The sequence below is a fragment of the Nicotiana tomentosiformis genome, chromosome 1 (assembly GCF_000390325.3).
Source record: "Nicotiana tomentosiformis chromosome 1, ASM39032v3, whole genome shotgun sequence".
Classification (NCBI taxonomy): domain Eukaryota; kingdom Viridiplantae; phylum Streptophyta; class Magnoliopsida; order Solanales; family Solanaceae; genus Nicotiana; species Nicotiana tomentosiformis.
Window position 1 is genome coordinate 5,332,924 of NC_090812.1, and position 21,673 is coordinate 5,354,596.

At 41.2% G+C, this 21,673-nt stretch overlaps 1 protein-coding gene across 1 annotated transcript; it reads left to right on the plus strand.

The window, feature by feature from the left end:
• The first annotated feature begins 682 nt into the window (after positions 1-682).
• LOC104095130 (non-specific phospholipase C4-like) lies at positions 683-13,253 on the plus strand. Its single transcript, XM_070176730.1, has 5 exons — positions 683-1,208; positions 1,616-1,901; positions 6,403-6,812; positions 12,418-12,588; positions 12,898-13,253. Exons 1-5 carry the CDS (start codon positions 851-853, stop codon positions 13,248-13,250), a joined length of 1,578 nt encoding a protein of 525 aa, XP_070032831.1. The 5' UTR covers positions 683-850; the 3' UTR covers positions 13,251-13,253.
• The last annotated feature ends 8,420 nt before the right edge of the window (positions 13,254-21,673 follow it).

Below are 21,673 nucleotides of genomic sequence, written 5' to 3' on the forward strand. Positions count from 1 at the left end.
TTTGCAAGTCAGGCCAAACTTCAGGCAAAACTATCTGAAGTTTTGTTTTGATAAGACTACACTTCAGGCAAAACATTCTGAAGTTCAAACTTCAGACATAAATTTTTGTTACTTCAGGCCCGTATGTCTGAAGTTACCCAAAAAGTGGGTACGCTTGCAATTTATTTTGCAAAGCAGGTATAAGTTAAAATGTGACAAAAAAACTAGATATAGATGCAAATCCCCCTATATATAAGCGTTTAAATTATTGGGCCCGTGCCAACGCCGATCTAGTGTACCACTACAAATTAGTGACCCCTTTAAATAACTTCAGTTCCTGGCTTTCCAGTATTGGACTTTTTGTGGTGTTAAATACGAGCTCAAGCCTTGAATTATATCAATCAAAAAATAAAATGAAAAAAAGTATTAATTAGTCAAATGTTCTACGTAATAAAATACTAGTGTTTTTATCTTTTTGTCTAACTTTTGATTTTAGATAAAAATCTTAAGACATCATTACTCTCTTCTTTTGTTCTTTTCTGGGGTTTATTCTCGAATGAGGTTTGTTTTCAATAGTTTTTTTTTTTTTTGTTGGGTCAATGGACTATTTACTTTCTTACTTTTTCTGTACATTTTTTGCATCTAAAGTTTAAAAAGAAAGATTGCTAATCATTGCACGTTATTTGAGGATTGGATCAGGTTAATTGTCATTCTCTACAAGAAACAAACATACACATAGAAGCTGTTTTCCATCTTCTCCATATTCCATTTTCTTTTAAAAGGCAAGAACCATAGCGAGACCCTCCAAGAAATCGATCGCATTAGCTTCAAAACAAGCAGCAAAAAACCTTCAGAATTACTAGCAAAAACAATGGAAGAAATTGCCTCAATGGCTTCTTCAGAAATAACTTCTTCCCCCATCACAACTATAGTAGTGTTAGTCCAAGAAAACCGTTCATTTGATCACATGTTAGGTTGGATGAATACCCTAAACCCTAATATAAATGGTCCAACAAGAAAATCATCCAACCCTATCTCAACCTCCAATGCAAAATCCGACGTTCTTTTTTTTGGCAACCAATCACTTTACGTAGATCCAGATCCCGGCCACTCAATCCAAGATGTTTATGAGCAAATATTTGGAGTTCCATGGAGTAAGAACTTGGCTAGCAAGAAACTTCAGCCCACCATGAAAGGATTTGCTCAGAATGCAGAGAGAAATCTCAAGGGTACGATATATCATTGAGGTAGCAAATGAGCGAATTGAGTCAAACTTGAACGGGGATAATGCAAGTTAAAACGGATTATGCAAGATATGTTGGGTTAAGATATGACAAAATAATGTGTCATATATACCCCAAACCTCAATGTCAACACATGAACCCAACCGTCCCCTTTTTTGTTTTGCTTTTTGGAAAAATATTATTATTTATTTAATTTTTAAATAATCACTCCCTTAAGTTCTTCCAAATTTACATACTCTTAATCTCCATTTTTAGTTTAGGTTGGGGTTGCATTTGATCCGTTGGATATATTATAATATTCTGACCTTATAGTTTAGTAGGTCATTTTAAATTCAAATTTAAGTCAACAAATATGTCACAACTCAGATACAGGTTGAATTTGCTATTTTAAGGTATGTCGGAGGCAGTGATGAATGGGTTCAAACCAGAGGCGGTGCCGGTTTACAAAGAGCTGGTGACGGAATTTGCTGTGTGTGACCGGTGGTTCGCGGCGGTTCCGGCGTCTACACAGCCTAATAGGTTGTTTGTGCACTCTGGAACTTCTCATGGGCTTACTAGTAATGATACAACAAAGTTGATTTTAGGGGCTCCTCAAAAAACTATATTTGAATCAATGGATGAAGCTGGTTACACTTTTGGGATTTATTATCAGTACCCTCCAGCAACACTCTTTTACAGGTAATATTCTTTTACTAACCTTCTCTACACTGATGATATATAAGAATATTTTACACTATTATGTTACTAAAAATTGATCATATATAAATGTCTATAATAAGTGAAATTAATAACCTAAAAATTAAAAACAAATACTAAATTGCAAAAAAGTTTCTTTACGCTATAGTAAATATAAGTTAAATCCATATTTTTACATGGTTTTGTGTTTCATTTCTCTTCTCCATAGTTCTGTCAATTTCAATTGACGTGTTCAAGTATCTCAAGCCACTTTCCAGTATATTATTGCCTTTGACAGTGGATAATTTCTTCATTTTAATTAATAAAAGAATAAATGCACTAATTAATGGTGGATACTTCTTGGGTTAATGCCTTGACTCCAGTATTCAGTCTGACTAAAACAAATACTACTGGAAGCCTGTAGATTATGTAGTTATGCTCTGTTGTACAACTCATGAAATTAAAGCTAGTGAAGAATGAAGAATCTGAGAATTTAATTTCTATTGAATGAATTTTTTGACACTACTCATAATTCTATTTGTGTGTCATAATTGTAAACTGATATAAACCTTTCCCAGGTAGTTGAGAAAAATATTCTTTTTATTTTTTCATAGAATAAATTATTTATACTTATTTGGTTAAGTGGTTACATATAAGTGGTCAAGATGTACAGTTCGGAAATGCAATGACGCTACCATCATTTAGGCCGTTTCGTGTTTAACTCATTTTTCGCCCATAAAATGTTATCATTTTGTTGTATATACGCATCCTATGTTAGAATGTCTTTTTAACATCATTTTGGCCCTTTCGTGTTTAACTCTTTTTTGTCCCATAAGATGTGATTATTTTTTTATATGCATCTTTAGAGTGTCTTTTTAATAAACCCCATTTTGGCCCTTTCGTGTATTAATCTTTTTCTTCCCATAAGAGTTGAGGAAGAGAGTAAGTTTTGATTTGGAGAACACAAGTTTAATCTGTAGAAGACCAAATTCAATAAATGAAGTCGGATAATAACATTATAAAACTGAACCCATGACAAAGCTGCATACAATTGACTTAATATATATAAACCGTTTCTTTTTGTGAACGCATTGCAGAACTTAAGTGCACTGTTTACCCTTTTATAAGATGTGTTAAGTATTTTCTCTTTCCATATTTATTGGGGATTTTGAACTACTCTCTTCGTCTATAATGATTTGGAACTTTTTTTTGATGGCTAATTACATTAGAAACTAAAGAAAATAAGTTTATTTTATTATTTTCTAACTAAACTAAGATACCTTGAAATTTCATTAGAAGTTAAGCACTGTGATCTTTTTCATATTATATTTCTAATAAATAATACTAAAATGTTAGTTGGAGTCCACTATATTTACTACCAGAAAACAACAACAAGAAGAAAGAGAAGTCCTGTGTTGCTTGACGAGGAATATGTTAACAAGCGTCAGAACTTTAGCGTAGATCTTATAATGGAAGGTATATGACCCAAAAATTAGATCTTAATTTTTATACAATTAGATTTATAAAAAAAATAGGGTTAATTATAGTCAATATCAATATTCAATAATAGATCTGGCGCTTTTAAGGTGAATATTTAATATGAGATATTAAATAAGACAATCTTGAGGTATTAATAGAGCAATAAAGGCTTATGAGTAGGGGTGTACATGCAGTGACGGAGCCAGAATTTTCATCAAAGGGTATCAAAATATAAATAATTAGATACATCGAAAAGTCAAGGGGAGTCAACGTATTGTAAATATACATAAAATAAAAAAATTTATCTAGCAATATAGTGTAAATTCCGGCGAAGGGGTGTCGACACCCCTTGATTTAATGTAGCTCCGCCACTGTGTACATGAGTCGGGTTGGTTCGGATTTTTTAATTACCAAACCAAACCAAGGGTATCACTTTTTTAGATCTATAAATCAAACCAAACCAACAAAGTCGGATTTTCAATCTCGTTTTTTCTTGAATTTTTCGATTTTTTTCGGGTTTTCGAGTTATTTCCTGGTAAAGTCTTCATAGCACAAAATTTGTTGTGCTCTAAATATTTCTTTAGTCCTAGTAAGATATAACTATATAATGTATTTTCTAAGAAAATAACACAATAATATGAGATAAGTCATAGCATTATACTAAAATATTCAATAACAAAGATAATAAAATTGCATAAAGCAAATATTACAAATTAATAAGTCATAATAAAATTAACATAATCTAAAAATACTATATAGGTAATGCTAAAATAAGTATAGCTAATAAGTACTATTAATTATATAACTAAGCACTACAGAAAAAGATAAACTAAGTTATACATTTTTATTATAAACCAATTATGTAAAACTAAAAAATAGATATCCAACACTATTGTCACTCCTAGTGTTGAATTAAATTTTTTTTGTTAGCATTAGTATTGATTTGAACTTTGTTTGATTTACCACATTTATGGGCTATAAAATTTATTTACCATTCAAGAATGTTAAGTCCAAACTTAAAATAATACGTTAAAAGATAAAAATGTGAAAAAGTTTAAGCAATATTTATAAATTACATTACAATAAATATTTATATGTATAAAATATTTTTAAAAATTGTATAAATATACAATCGGGTTGGTTTTGTTTCAGTTTGACATTTTTTAGTTAAAACCAAACCAAACCAATTATGGTCGGATTTTATTTTTCAAATCAAACCAAACTACAATCGTTTGTTTTTTCGATTTGACTCGGATTATCGGTTTAGTGCGGTTTATCGATTTTCTTTGTACACCCCTACTTATGAGCGTAAAGTTGAGCAATAAATGATAGTAAATGGCTTCTAATAGTAAACGAGTCAAAGATCACTCGATAAGGATGGAATCTTCAGATATGCTTTCTGACAATGATGTATGATAACATACAATTATATATTTCGATTCTTGTTGGATCGGGGAGAGATGGGTAAAAGAAAGGAAGTGTAAAGTCAAGCTTTGTTTCTATTCAATAAAGTGAGAATATTGTACAGAAGAATATTGAAGATATTCTTTACAAAAGGTCTAATGCCCTTTCTCATCTATCTTCATATTTATAAGAGTACATATTCCACAAAACTCTAGTCAAAATACTCAATGATAATCCAATATTATTGACTAACAATGATCACATGTGACTTACCTCAAGTTTTCTCGTGAATTCTCTCTGAAAAATCGCCCAAAACCGTGTTGGAAATGTCCAAAATGACAAAAATGTCAGAACCCCTCTGTTTTGTAGTCTGTCCAGGGGTTCCGCTTCTGTGGAAAACTAACCGCATCTGCGGTCCCACTTTTGCTGTCATGTTGTTGCTTCTGTGCCTGCTTCGCTTCTGCGGACTCGCTTATGTTTCTGCGGTCTTGCCCAGCTCCCCTTGCCTCCGCTTCTGCGACATTGAAGTCGCTTCCGCGGACCTCACGCATCTGCGATGCCCATCTCGCTTTTGCGAGCTCGCACCTGCGAGCCAAATTCTGCAAGTGCGATTGCACGAGAAGGCAGAAATTTTCAGATTTCTTCTAAGTCTGAATTTGATCCGTTAACTATTCGAAACTCACCCGAGACTTTAGGGACCTCAACCAAACATACCAACAAGTCCCAAAACATCATACAACGCTAAAAATACGAATCATACCCCAATTCAAGTTTAATGAAACTAAAAAATTTAAACTTCTACATTCAATGCCGAAACCTATCAATTCAAGTCCGATTGACCTCAAATTTTGTACACAAGTCATAAATGACATAATAGACCTATTCCAATTTCCAGAATTGGATTTTGACCCCGATATCAGAAAGTCAACTCCTCGGTCAAACTTCCAAGTTTAAATTTATATTTTAGCCATTTCAAGCCTAATTTAACTGCGGACTTCCAAATAATTTTTTGGACTCGCTTCTAAGTCCAAAATTACCATACGGAGCTATTGGAATCATCAAAATTCTATTCCGGGGTCGTTTATACATAAGTCAACCTCCGATAAACTATTTCAACTTAAGTTTTATACCTTGGAACTAAGTGCTCCAATTCGTTCCAAAACCTCTCCGGACCCGAACCAATTACCCCGTCAAGTCACATAACAACGGTAAAGCATAAATAGAGCAGTAAATAGGGGAACGGGGCTGTAATACTCAAAACGACCGGTCGGGTCATTAAAACAACGATTTATCCTCCATACCTGATCTCGACCCTTTGTAATTAGGTTGACATGTCACAGCCTTCAAAGGTTTTATCGCCGTTGACCGGGTCAAACAATAAAGACCACATGTTATTTTAGTTCTCAAGTATAATTTTTGTTGAAGGATAAAGTTATATCAAAACTCTTACCTCAATTATTAAGTCTTGAGTTGATAGTTTTACTTTAATTCATTTATAACATTCATTTTGAGAATTAATTACCCTCTTTAGAGGAAAACGCAGATCCACTAGCATGTCATAGTAAATTTGATCTCATAAACCCTTTAGGCATTTCTTTAATTTTCATTTTGATTTTTGCAGGAATCTTAGGAAACTGAAATACATAAAGAACTTCCATCAGTTCGATCTTCATTTCAAGAACCACTGCAAAGAGGGAAAGTTACGAAATTATGTTGTAATTGAGCAAAGATACTTTGACTTAACAATCTTGCCTAGAAATGATGATCACCCTTCTCATGATGTATTTGAAGGCCAAAAATTTGTGAAACAAGTCTACGAGGCATTGAGATCAAGCCCTCAATGGAATGAAATATTGTTCATTATAATATATGACGAACATGGTGGTTTCTTTGACCATGTTCCGACTCCGGTCACCGGCGTTCCTAGCCCTGATGGAATAAATGGTCTTGAACCTTATAAATTTCAGTTTAATCGCCTAGGTGTTAGGGTTCCGGCCATCTTGATTTCACCGTGGATCGAACGTGGAACGGGTACTAAGTTCTTCAATATATAATTATATTAGTTTAATAGTACTGTCTTCAATTCATATATATGTCCAAATTTGTGATTTCGTGTCATGTGATTAACTATGCGTGTATATATATTGTTACGCGGCGCCTTCCTTGCAAGATAATCATCAATCAGGCTAAGCTTTGAGGTTTGTTCCCCTCTCCCAAGTATTATCCTCTGCATCACAACCCTGCCATTTCACCAAGAACTCCTGGTGATCTCTTCTTGAGGCGTGAATCACTCGATCATCAAGAATAGCTTCAGCACGCCTTTTTCCGGTTGAATTGGGGCCTCGAATACTTGGTATTGTGAGTTAGCTTCGTGAAGGGTCCTCCATATCTTCCCGAAAAGGTTTCAGGAGACTGACATGGAAAACATGATGGATTTTCCACCAAGCTGGGGTATCCACCCGGTATGCAACTTTCCCAATGCGCCTTTCAATGGACAAGGGTCCAATATATTTTTGCAATAGGCGAGGGTCATGGACACCTGCAAACAAGTACCGCTTTGGGATTTTGACCATCACTTTATCTCCCACCTGATATTCAACAAAGCGGCAATTCTGATCAGCATGGCTCTTCATCCGCTTTTGGGCTTTGACAAGATAGCTCCGCACTATCTCCAAATTTTGCTTCCATTCTTTTGAGAAGCTAGCAGCCCGAGGAGATTTTGACATTTTTGGTGCGTTCACTGTGTGTGGGAGTAGCGGTTGCTGTCCGGTAATAATTTCAAAAGCGCTTTTGTTGGTACTTGAGCTCTTTTGTGAATTGAAACACAGTTGAGCAGCATCCAAAAGCTTCACCCAATTCTTCTGCTATCCGGTCACAAAGTGCCGGAGATATTCCTCTAGCATGCCATTGAATAGCTCCGTCTGGCCATCAGATTGCAGATGAAAACTTGAACTATGACTCAATTTTGACCCGAGGCACTTAAAGAGTTGGGTCCAAAAATTGCTAGTGAAGCGTGAGTCGCGATTACTAACAATGTCTTTAGGTAAGCCCCAATATTTGACGAGATCAGAGAAGAATAGTCGAGCTGTATCTTCTGCTGATATATATTGTGGGGCTGCTATAAAGGTAGCATACTTGGAAAATCGATCCACCACAACCAAGATAGTTGTGAGATCTCCGACCTTGGGCAATCCGGTGATGAAGTCCAGGGAAATGCTTTCCCAAGGTCTTTTTGGGACAACTAGTGGTTCTAAGAGCCCTGCCTGCATCAAGCGGTCTGACTTATCTTTCTGGCATACTAGACAAGTCTTCACATACTGAGCGACGTCATCGACCATTTGAGGCCAATAATATGCACGACGAAGTAATGCCATGGTGCGTTCCTCGCCGGGGTGACCGACCCACAAAGTATCGTGGCATTCTGCAAGAAGCACCCGTCGCAGATATCCTCCTTTAGGAACATAAAGTCGGTTCTCTTTCACCTTCAGGAAACCAACTTCGGTGTAGAACTGGCGAGTCTTGCCCTGTCCTACCAAATCAACCAAATACTGTGCAGCAGGATCCTTGATGAGTAGATCATGTATCTGGTCTTTTATGGTGGTAGTTACTTCGCTTCCCTTTAGGGCGACGAGTACACAGATCGATGCTAGATCAGCTCTCCGACTGCGTACATCAGCAACATGATTGATCTTTCCACTTCGGCTCTAGGTTGAAGTGAAATTCTGCTAGGAGTTCCATCCACTTAGCTTGTCGACCATTCAACTTTGGCTGGGTCATGAAATAGCTAACGGTTGTGTTGTCTGTCTTGACCACGAATGGGGCTCCCAGTAGATAATGCCTCCAAAGGCGTAAGCAATGAACGACAGCCAATAATTCTTTCTCATGGGCGGCATAGCGTCGCTCTGCATCCTTTAGTTTTCGGCTCTCGTACGCTACGAGATGCCCTTCTTGTAGCAATACTCCACTAAGTGCATAGTCTGAGGCATCCGTTTGCACATCGAATGGCTTGGCCAAGTCAGGGAGGGCCAAGACTGGGCTACTAGACATAGCCATCTTCAATGCGTCGAAGGCCTCTGCCCAGTTGGGGCCCCAATTCCACGGGGTGGCCTTCTTGAGAAGTTCTGTCAGCGGCACTGCAATGAGGGAGTAACTTTTCACGAAACACCGATAGAAGTTGCATTGACCAAGGAACGACCTCAAGGCATGTATATCCTTAGGAGGCGGCCATTTTGTAATGGCTTGAATCTTCTGCTGGTCCATCTTGATCCTCCCTTCCTCGATGACATGTCCGAGGAAGTCAATTTGTTTCTGAGCAAAGGAGCACTTGGATAGCTTCGCATATAATTCGTGCTCCCACAATCGGGCTAGGACCTTCCGCAAATGCTCCAGGTGTTCTTCCAGTGTCTGGCTATATACCATAATGTCATCCAAATAAACCACAACGAATTCATCAATGTATTCTCGGAAGACTTGGTTCATCAAGGTGCAAAATGTGGCTGGCGCGTTAGTCAAGCCAAAAGGCATAACCAGGAAGTCGTACGACCCATATCTTGTCACATAGGTCGTCTTGTGCTCATCACCATCTGCAATCCGAACTTGCTAATAACCTATCCTCAGGTCTATTTTGGTGAATACCGTCGCACCACCCAGTCTATCAAACAAGTCTGCCATTAGCGGAATAGGATACTTGTTTTTCACGGTGATTTTGTTTAGAGCCCGGTAATCCACATAGAGTCGTAAACTACCATCATGTTTCTTTTGGAATAGCACAGGGGACCCGTATGGGGACTTGGAGGGCACGATCATCACTGTGTCTAGCATTTCCGTCAATTATCTCCGAAGCTCGAAGAGTTCGGGTTGTGACATTTTGTACGGCGCTCGGGTAGGTGGCTTCGCACCCGGCACCAACTCAATCTCATAGTACATAGTTCGCCTAGGCGGAAGGCGCTTTGGTATGTCTTGTGGGATGATGTCGTCAAATTCCAAAAGCAACTCCTTCACGGGTGCAGGAATGGGACCCGAGGAGCGTTCTATATCTTCCATGCAGAGGGTAGCTAGGAACGTAGGTTCATGTCTTCTTACCCCCTTCTTCAACTGCAAGGCTGAGATGTTCTCGGCTGCCATCTTCATGGGAATGCACGGAATAATGCAGGGCTTGGCCCCATTTGCTCCCATCATCAGTAGCATGTCTGCATACAATGCGGGCATGGTATTGGTCTGTCTTAGGAATTCCAACCCCACTATTAACTCAAAGTCATCTATGATCACTACGCGCAGGTTGAACTTTCCTTCATAAGAGCCAAGCTTCACTGGTACTTCTTTGGCTATTCCACCCACTGGTTGAGGTGGTGAGTTGATAGCCTTCACATGGCCTTTGCCCTTTCCTACAACTAGTCAAGACGCTCCACCTGAGTCGAGGCTAAGTAGTTGTGGGTGGCACCCGTGTCTATTATTGCCCGAATGGGCTTGCCATTTACCTTCATGTCAACGAACATTAAGGTCCTCTCTTGATGAGGAGGAGTCCTCAAATTCGCCTTCTTATTTCCTTTCCTGTCAATTGGACAGGGGTCCTTCTTCTTGCGGATACTGGCACTGGTTCCCGCTAAGGGCTCAGAAATGGAGCCAACAATTGCATTGAATGCACCTACTAGCTCGGTCTGGTCTGCATCATCGACATCGTCATCCGTCCCATCCTTAAAAGCTTGATAGGCGTTCATCTGTGCATGTGGGCATTTATTATTCCAATATAGTCCGCCGCAATGACGACATCCTGAGGGGGGCTTCCTCCCCCGATCATTGTTGTTAGATGCATCACTAGTATTGCCGGAAGAGGGAGCCTTGGATTTGGGTGCACTCCGGTCTCCTCCACTTCTGCTAGGGCCACCAGTGTTTGGTTAGCCCCCTTTGTATCCTCCTCGGACAGGTTGTTGAGGCCTATCCTTCTGGGCTTCCACTTGGTAATCCCCAAGGCACTCTGCTGCTTGGATTGCCTTAGGCAACGTGTCTACCCTTTGTCTCTGCAACTCCATCTGGGCATAAGGTTTCAACCCTTCCAGGAAGGTGAAGAGTTTGTCTTTGTCCCCCATATCACGGATGTTCAGCATGAGCGCGGAGAATTCCCACACATAATCTCGCACTGATTTGGTCTGGCGGAGCTCCCACAACTTTCTCCTGGCATTGTACTCAACATTTTTGGGGAAGAACTGTAGGCGTATGGCTGCCTTCAGTTCCGCCCATGTCTCGAGGGCATCTTCACCAGCCTTGATGGCTTTGTACTTCACCCGCCACCAGAGTTTGGCATCACCCTGAAGATACATGGCAGCAGTTGCTACCTTCTTAGCTTCTTCTAGGCCTCCCACGGCATCGAAGTATTGCTCAATGTCGAAAATAAAATTTTCCACTTCTTTGGCATTCCGAGCTCCACTGTATGACTTTGGCTCAGGAATTTTCAGCTTTTGTGCCATAGGGGCGAGGTTCACACCACCCCCAAATTGGTTTCCGCCTCCTCAAAGTAGGCCTTGTAAAGCAGCATTGACAACGTTGAGATGGCCTGTCAAGTTGTCTATAGTTTGTTGCATGGCAGTCACCCTGTCTGCCTCTTGTTCCATGTTGGCTAAATCCTCGGCACGCTCTTGCTGGAGGACCTCAAATTTACCAAAAATTTCAGTTGCCTTTGTGGCTGCCGTTTGCCGGTCTCCTTCAGAGTCGCGACTGATATTTTCTATGTCAACTTCGGCCTGGATGAGTCTGCGGTCCAGGTCGTCTAACCTTTGCACTAGGCTGGTCTTTAGATCGGGCACCATTTCCACGATGGGCCGTAATGCGTCAACCGTTCCCTCAAGGGTCGCGATGCGATCCCCATAATTCACCATGGTTAGAAATGGTGGTAATTGCAATGTAATCCCTCGTCCGATGTCGAGCCTAGGCTCTGATACCAACTATTACGCGGTGCCTTCCTAAAGTTCCTTGGAAGGGCAACGTAAGGCTAAGCAACCGATGTCAGTACGGTTATTGTCCGCCAACTGAGGTCCCCTCTGTACGCTAGACTAGATTGTCAGTGCCGTACGGGAAAACCAATGTCATGAGCAATTGAAAGAGAGCAGAAAAGAGAATTGAGAATGAAAGAAAGCTTGATTGCATTGAATGAAAGTTATTACAGAAAAACAAGACGGTGTCGGGGAGAGAGATACTAGTACAGAGAATTGTTTGCCTGCTTGAAAGTTTTGATTGCTTGGTCCCCCTTAATAATGCTTAAAAAAAATAAATCAAAGTTACATGACTAGACCTATGAAAGCTGGAAAATCACACTTAAAGAAAATACTGCAAAACTACTCTATATTTACAAGGAAAAGGACTTAGTCTTCTACAAAGCAGCAACAAGTCCGTTGGCAGCAACTTTGTCTTTAGCATCAGGGTCTGCGCGTGCGACGCTGTTGGCATCTGCCTGTGGCTGGGCGCTGGCGATGGCTATCGGTGGGGCGACAGAGGCACATGCGCGCTTGTCACTTGGAGCTGCCGAGACCGCGGGGCCGACCGTGGCGACGGGCGTTGGGAGGCTGGCCAGGACGCCACGTGGCGCGTCCAAGGGGTCATGGGGCATGGTTGGAAAGCCGCCCATGACAATATATATGTCAAGTGTTACACAAGCCATCAGGACCATACGCTACTTCTGAATTTGAGCATTCTTCAATTCCTGCAACTGTTAAGAAGATTTTCAACTTGAGTGAGTTTCTCACTAAGCGTGATGCATGGGCTGGAACCTTTGAGAAAGTCATAAATAGAACAACTCCAAGAACAGATTGCCCCGGTAATAATCTTTCACTTATTTATTTTTAATTCTACTGATGAATATAATCTGTCCTTGTTACAATGAACCTGAAATTATGAATATCTAACACATAACATAAACACCATTTTACATTTAGAGTTCTATGATTATATATATAACGTTCTTTTTCCTATATGTTTTTCAGACTCCAACTTGCTTGAAATTGAGTAGTTGTTATGTTGTTTCACATAACTCTGATCAGTGAATGTATCTACCTATATAAGAGCCATTAAACAACGAGGTTATTGCATTCATCAACTTAATATTACTGCCTATTAATTACTGTAGAAACTTTGCCAGAACCAGTGAGATTGCGAGAAGCAGAAGCCAAAGAACATGCAAAGCTAACTGACTATCAAACAGAAATGGTACAAATGGCTGCAGTTTTATGTGGAGACCATTTAAAGGACTCTTATCCCCACAAGCTTGTGGAAGACATGACTGTTGCTGAGGCAGCTGAGTATGTTGACAAGGCATTTAATAAATTCTTGGATGAATGTGAGAAAGTTAAACTAAGTGGTGCTGATGACTCTACCATTTGTGTACCAACAGAATTACCAGGTGATTATGATGAGAGAGCTTCAACAAAATTCAAATCCTTTGCTTCCAAATTCTTGTCTTGTGTACTTTGTGATCATTGATAAATTTCAATTCTCTTAAATGAATTATTTTGACAAGAGTTTGTTGCTCTAGTGGTAATCACCCTTCACTTCCAACCAAGAGGTTGTGAGTTTGAGTCACCTTAAGAGCAAGGTGGGGAGTTCTTGGAGGGAGGGAGCCGAGAGTCTATCAGAAATAGCCTCTTTACCCCAGGATAGGGGTAAAGTCTGCATAGACCTACCCTCCCCAGACCCCGATAGTGGGATTATACTATTGTTGTTGTTAAATGAATTATTTTAATATATTGATTAATTAGTATTACATTGTGAAAGTGATTGTAAAAGGAAAAAAGTTTCTACTAATTAGGACTTCCCCCCCTATTGTGACCTCTCTCTAATATATTGTATATATGCTTAACTTTATTATAATTTTGACCAAACTTTAAATAAATTTTATTTTTTTATAGTTACACCACATGAATAATTTTTTAAATATAATTTTGGTACTTAACAGATACTCTAATTTATTCATTAAAATTTATTTTATTTTATTTCTGCCAAGGAAAACCTGTTATTAATTAACAGAAACTAAACTATTACAGTAGAAGGTACTGAACTAAAAGTTACGATCCCTAATAGGTCTAGATTAAAACACAGTAAAGTAAACATGGGAGGATTTACAAAATGCACTACATCTTGAGGATGTGAGTATTTAAAGTTTCCAGTAGAGAGGAGGCCAAGCAACCTGCAAATCAGTTTCCACCTTAAGCGGTTGAAACTTTTTTAGGACAGTGATGTGCAGTTCATATAGTAGAGCTAATAACTCAGCTTGCAAAACATCAGTAAGGTAGAGATACTTGGAGTAGCCGTGAATCCAATTACCAATAGTGTTCGACCAAAAAGTATGACTTTGCCCAAGCAATGCCCAAAAGTCCCATGCCTTTCTTGGTCGGACCAACCCAACCGGCGATTTCCGACAAGTCTTTCTGAATTGGAAGAGCAAGAAGCGGAACTAGAAGAAAACTTTCTTTCTCTTTATGGATAACCAATTCATTTTCAAATATAGTTGGGAGACTTTACCCAAGAAATGGGTCAAAAAAATGGAAAGATCGGAACATGGGAATAGATCTGATACCAATACGGACTACCTATTTCAATTGTTGTGCTTTCTGAAATTGCATACCTATACAAGGGTTCAAGTTTCGATCGATATTTGCGGAGTTGATTATAATATCTCTAGATGTGAGTTCAGAAAACGTGAGTAACATTAGACAGATCTGGAAATGTGATGACTGTAACATACATTGATTGTTCCGAAAAGTGTGAGCAATAATGGGGGAGAACTAACAATAAATAACATTAAATGATATTTAAGTAAATAGGAGAAGTGGCTCACCCAATAAAGAATGAACTAGATGATTGTCTTTCCTGACAATGATGAATGACAGATAAATCCTCGAATGTTCAAATTATTCTCGGATCTGATGAAAAATTGTGGAATAATATGAACAAAAATCCTGATGAAAAGGTAGTGTTTGTATCTTTATAAAAGAGAGAGAATCTTTTCTCAAAAGTCTAATCTTATCAAAATGAATGTCACATGCCCTACATCACGGTCTCTTTTTCTATATATATATATATATATATGAGACATACCCCTAACACACCATAATAGTACAAGTGCAGAGAATATTCACCATAATATTCTCTTTAATATCCCATTTTAAAAATTAGCCGTTACAACTCTACAAATGGTGTTCAATCTCGCCCGTTGTTGACATCTCGACCACAAAACTCGCTATTTCCTGGCCGACCTTGACTGACCCATTCCTTAGTGCTATATTGCCCTAACTATTTTTAGGGCTGATTTCGACCTATACAGTTAGTCCCTCCGCTTATTGAGGCCAGCCTCAAACGACCTTGATGAGCGGATTCTGTTTGCCATGGTCGAGAAGGTGGGACGAGATGGCGACATGGCATTTCACGAGCCGTAACTTTTAGGCTTGTGTCGTTCCTTGATCAAAGTGACGTCATGGCATCGTGCGTCATTATGGTGCATTTTTCCGATGCTTTGCCTCATTTCGCGTGCGTCTATTGATTGGATATTCCGCTTCGATATCTATGCTAGGTAATGATGGCATAATTTCTTGGTGTTGATGCCCGAATTCTTATAAATATGGATGTGAGGGCACATATTAGTGTTTTACATATTCCCCATATCGAAACCTTGTACCTCTTTCTTCATATTCCATTGTTGCGTATCCTCCTTCCTTGCTCTATAGATACTTTTTGCATTTAACTTTCTGTTATTCGAATACCCTCTGATTCTTCAGAACTATGGTTAAAGTATCTTCCGGTCCTAGTGAGGGAAATGACCTGGTTCCCCTGGCGATGGTTTTGCCTCCTCACACGGAGGGTGTCTCTGTGGCCGTGGAAGATGAGAACTTTCCCACGGTGGAGGAGATAATTCCTCGTGGTGATAAAATTAGGTCTGGCTTTACAAAGGCTCCTAAGGTTGAGCCTGAGATCTTTGAGTCGGCGATGAAAGAGGCCGATTTATTAGAGCTTAGGGCAAAATATGATGTTCCCGCTCACATCGAGTTGATCCCTGCAGGGCAGGACGTGGTACAAGTTCATCATCCCGGGTATTGTACGTTCTATGCCTACCCCTTACATGTTGGCTACACTATTCCCCTTCTCCCTTTGGAGGAGGAGTTCTGCTGTTTCTATGTTTTTTGTCCGGCTTAGCTCACGCCATATATATAAGAGCTCATTAGGATGTTCACTAAGTTTGTGGAATTGGCCGGGGTCGAGATCACCCTTCGGCATTTGATGCATCTCTTCGCCCCTAGTTTCTATAGGGGGACAATGTTAAACCTTCGTCATCAAGGGGGCAAGTACCTGGTGGTGAAGATGGATGATAAGACGAGCCGACAGTTCTGGCATAATTATTTCTTCATCAGAACTGAGAACGTGGTGACCAACATAGATGGCTTCCCTGAGATGTAGAATTATACTCGTAAGCGTCTAACCCTTCTTCGTTGAAACATTTGATTTGCTCGTTCTAGTCGTGGGTTTTGAACTTTTGTTCCCTTCTTATGCATCCAAGACTATGCCCCCTCCTTTGGTCGGGGATATTTCTGATTAAGTTGGCCGAGTTCTCACTCACATCGTAGGGATTCGCCAGTGGCCGACTTTTTTTAAGAAGTTTGGGCCTGCCCTTTCCTTGACCAGTGAGCTCGTCTATTTTTCTCTATTTTGTTTTGGTCTCTTAGTCGCCTATTTCTCATACTTTGATTTTGCTAATAGTGATAACCTTTTTCAATTCTTTCTTTTCTAGCCTGAGGATCTTTGAGTAGGCCAAAAGCTCCCCCTCCTGCATTCCGTAAGAGGAAAGCTGCCTCTTCTTCTGAGTCTATCCCCCTACGACCGCGGCTAGGCCCACTCGCTTCTCCATATTTGTTCCCTCCTTGATCACGGCTAGGTCTGCTCGGTCTTCGGCCCCATCTATCACTGCCTCTACGTCGGTTTCTTCTCTGTCTGCAAATATCTCGTTAGCGGAGCTTTTAGCTTCACCTTTATTCCGTATTGTGGATGAAGAGGAGGAATCGTCGTCGAGCGACGGGAAATTGGTACCCCGCAAGAGAAGGTCAGTGGATGTTGGTGAAGGGGTTGCCCGGGCTGTAGACTCTGTGATGGATGATTTTATCACCCGCAAGACGGCGTCCATAGTACTTGACGATGACGGTGGGCCGGCGTCTGAGGTCCCGATATCGGCTGAGGCTGTAGAGGGTGCATCCCTTCCTTACGCGATGGCAGAAGTCGAAGGGCCATTTGCAAGGGTCTCTGATACTTCGCGGCAAGAGAGGCCATCGACTTCGTGACCGGTTGGCGATGCTTCTTTGCTGGCTAATGGCAGAGACAAAGGCGTGGCCGAGGATAGCTATGAGACGGGCTCAAACCTTGACGCCACTGAGCTGAGGATGGTGGAAGAGGGATTTACTCAGCTCGAAGTGAGACTAGAGGGGTCTACGCGGACCATCGTGATTCCCAGGGATCGTGACCTGCTAAAACACACAGAGAACGTGGTCCCTGCCCTCGGTCCCCTTTGTTCCGACGTGGAGGGTGAAACCCTAGCAGAGTTGGACGACGCCACCTTATCGAGGAGCATAGCCGGCCTCACTCTTAGGATAAACTTTTCAAGGCTTCTTTTTCTTGTCTGCTTTGTTCAGTTCTTTGGTCTTTATTTTAGTTCTTTGTTCTCGTCAGCATAGGCGTTCTCGTGTTTGACTCTCTTTCATTTTGTGATTGCAGACCGTGATCTTGGAAATCAAAAGCATCCAAAGGGAGGAGAGGCGTAAGGCTATCTTCAGAAAACTTCAGCGCAAATACTTTGAGTATCAGGGAAAGTAATGAGAAATCCGTAGGCGTTTTGGTGAAGGCAGCAATTTGCGGACTCTTCGGGACGAGCTGAAGCAAAAGGATGATGAGCTGGTGAAGGTCATCGAGAAACACAGTGTCCTTGAGGGGACGTTGAGAAATAAAGAAGAAGAGCTCGAGGTCAGTAGGGCCATGGAGGTTCAGTACGGTAACCTCAAGACGCAAGTGATCGAGTTACGCAGGCAATTGGATGAGTGTCTCCTACAGATGGAGGTTCTTCATGGCGAGATAACTGAGAAGCAGAGCAATTTGGATAGGGCGGAGTTAGCACGGTCGGGGGATTTGAGGAAAAGAGAGGCCCTTGAGGTAGTTATTTGGACCCTCCGTTCTGAGCGGGAGAACGACTTGGAAATGGCAAGGTTAAAAGAGGAGCGACTTGATAAGAGGATTGGAGAGTTGGAGAAAGAGAATTCTGACCTCTACGACCGAGTTACTGCCCTTGAGGCCGAGAAGGCCCAATTATTGGCGCGACCATCCTCTTCTCATATTTTGGAATTTCATAATGTTCCTCTAGAATTATATGAGGAGTGGATTCATGCCGAGGCCCAGTTGGATGTGTTCTGAGATTTGCATGCGGCGGGATCTGTTTCTGAGGTCGCCCTTAAAGATGCTTGTGTCAAGGCTTGTGAAGCTCGAGTCCTTTACGGGTATGATCCTGCTACGCTGAGGTCGGCGAGGGTGAGGGGGACGAAGATGTAGACCGGCTTGAGTAAAACGCCTGGTATGATGCTGCATATCCTGAGGGCGAAGGTGGTGATAGCAAGGGTGTTGAAGGCCGAGAGGGTGACGTAGTTGAAGGACATGTCGGCGAGGATGCTGTAGGTGATGAAGGCGATGGCTAGTAGTTTTCTTTTTTGTCTTTTTTGTATATCTTTGTATGTAGTTGGTGGCGTCTTCATGAGCTTTTATAAAGATGTTCTAAGTATGAAATGCCAACTTTGTTATTTGCATATGATTTTCTTCCTGTGGTTTGTACTTGTATTTTTTTTTACTGTAATCACTTAGTTTGAATAAGGACAAACATATCCTAAGTTTAATTATCGCCGAATATCAGCAAGCGTTAGTTCAAACAAGATCGAACATAACACATGTTTAACTATGGACGAGGGCCAATAGGCGTTAGTTCGAACTAGGTCAAACATAACTTACGTTTAATTATGGCCGAGGGCTAGTAGGTGGTAGTTCGAACAAGGTCAAACATAACCTATGTTTAATTATGGTCGAGGGCCAGTAGGTGTAGTTCAAGTAAGGTTGAACATAACCTGCGTTTAATTATGGCCGAGGGCCAGTAGGTGATAGTTTGAGAAAGGTTGAACATACCCTATGTTTAATTATGGTCGAGGGCCAGTAGGCATTAGTTCGAGCAAGGTCAAACATAACTTACGTTTAATTATGGCCGAGGGCCAGTAGGCGTTAATTCGAGCAAGATCAAACATAACCTTTGTTTAATTATGGCCGAGGGCCAGTAGGTGTTAGTTCGAGCAAGGTCGAACATAACATACATTTAATTATGGCCAAGGGTTAGTAGGTGTGTTTGAGCAAGGTCAAACATAACCTACGTTTAATTATGGTTGAGGGCCGGTAGGTGTTAGTTCGAGCAAGGTCGAACATAACTTATATTTAGAAAGATATGCTTCTAGGTACGGAGTTTGTCGACATCGTAAACTTTAAGCATCGTTTCCTTGGTTATGCATTTGGAGAAATAGGAATAAATTTCATGCATTGTTGTTCAAACACTTGGAGAAATCTACAAATTTTCGAGTGTTTTCTTGTGTTTTAGTCCCAGTCCCAGTCTATCTAGTCCCTTTATTGGTTGACCTAGAGAAGGCTTGAGAGGTCGGGCAATGAACTGACTGTCCTGTGCCTCCGTCTTTGTGTACTTCGATTTGAAGTGTCCCCTTCGTCGCCTCGTTAAAAACCTCCTTGAGAAAATCCAATTGGGACAAAACTCAAGTGAGGGGAAAAAGAGTACGACTTGGGGGACGTTTTTTCTCTTAGAAGTTAAAGTACTTGAGGTGGGTAATATTCCAGTTGTTTGGTAGTAGCTTTCCTTCCATTGTTTCTATTTGGAATGACCTTTTATTCGTTGTTGCTTTGATTTTGTACGAGCCATCCCAATTTGTCCCTAGTTTACCTTCCCGTGGGTCTTTGCTTGCTTGTATTTTAACTTTAAGCATGTAGTCCTTGAATTTGAACGGCTTGGCCTTTGCCTTCTTGTTGTAGTAGCATTCTTCTTGATGTTTTTGGGCAATCATTCTTATGTAGGCCATGTCTCTTAGTTCTTCGACTTCGTCGAGTTTTTTCCTTTTGCTTTCATTGTTCTTTGGTCCGCTCTTGTGGGAGTATCTCAGACTGGGCTCCCTGACCTCGACCGGTATTACTACATTAGTCCCATAGACTAAAGAGTAAGGCGTCTCTTGTGTTCTTGTCTTTGGCGTTATTCGGTAGGCCCACAATACCTCTGGTAATATTTCTAGCCATAGTCCCTTGGTGTCTTCGAGTTTTTTCATCATGATGCTTAGTATCGACTTGTTGGAGGACTCCGCTTGCCCGTTGCCCGTGGAGTGGTATGGCGTTGAAATTATTCTTTTGATACGCCACTTCTCAAAACATTCAGCGACCTTCTTCCCCGTGAATTGGGGTCCGTTATCGCAGCTGATCTCTTTGGGGAGGCCAAACCGGCATATGATGTTTTTCCATATAAAGATGATCACTTCCTGTTCACGTATTTGGGAGAACGCACCTGCTGCCACCCACTTAGAGAAATAGTCAGTTAAAACTAGAAGGAATCGTACATTACCTCGCTCTGATTGGAGGGGTCCACGATGTCCATCCCTCATTTGGCATTGCTCACATTTTCTCGCGAAGTTCGCGGCCTCTTTTTTAGGGTGGGCCAGTTATACCCTGCTAGTATGAGGCATCTGACCAAAGACCAATTGTCGGAATGAGCTCCACAATGGCCTTCGTGAACCTCTTCGAGGATGCAACGCGTCTGATTTAGGCCCAAGCATTTTGCCAGAGGGCCGCCGTACGTTCTCTTATATAGGTTGTTGTGGATGATGTTGTACCTGGCTGCTTGCATTCTCAGTTTCTTGGCCTCTTTTTTATCACCTGGGAGTACGCCGTCCTGTGAGTATATAACAATACGGTTGCTCCAGTCCAAAGTCAGGTTTATGGTTCTTACCTCGATTTGGTCATCGACGAGTTGAGAAGATTGACTACACTTCTGTCTCCGCTTGCAATGTTTTGGGTGGCTGCGACTAGTTTGGCGAGGCCGTCCGCCCCGGTGTTTTGTGCTCGTGGGATCTGGTCGAGTTGACATTCATCGAACTCGGGCAGTAACTTGCAGATTTTGGTCTGATATTTATGTAACCTTTATTCCTTGATTTGGAACGTCCCTATGACTTGGTTGACTACGAGTTGGGAATCGCAGCGTAGTCTTAACCGTTTTGCTCCATACTTGAGTGCCAGCCTTAACCTTGAAATTACGGCCTCATACTCGGCCTTATTGTTAGTCATTTCTGGGCACCTTATGGACTGGCGAATCACTTCGCCTATTGGGACTTCAAGTACGAGTCCAAGTCCGGACCCTGACGCGTTAGATGCACCGTTGGTGTACAGGACCTAGAGGTCCTGTGTTTGGGGAGAAGCGCGGGCGATTCCTCTTTCAACTTCGGGCATTACTTTTGCGCTGAAGTCGGTGACAAAGTCAGTGAGAACTTGTGAATTTATCGCCCTTAGCGGTTGATATGTGATATCGTGCTCGTTCAGTTCGATGGCCTATTTGGCTAACCTTCTCGACAGCTCAAGTTTATGCAAAATACTTCTTGGGAGAAAATAGTGACGGCCGAGATGGGGTGGCACTGGAAATATGGTCTAAGCTTTCGTGAAGCTACGACTAAGGCCAAGGCCAATTTTTCGTGATGTTTTGCTAATGTAATAGATGGGAGACTGCGTACCTTTATTTTCTCGAACCAGGACTACGCTTACATCTACTTCGGATATAGCGAGGTAAACGAGGAGAC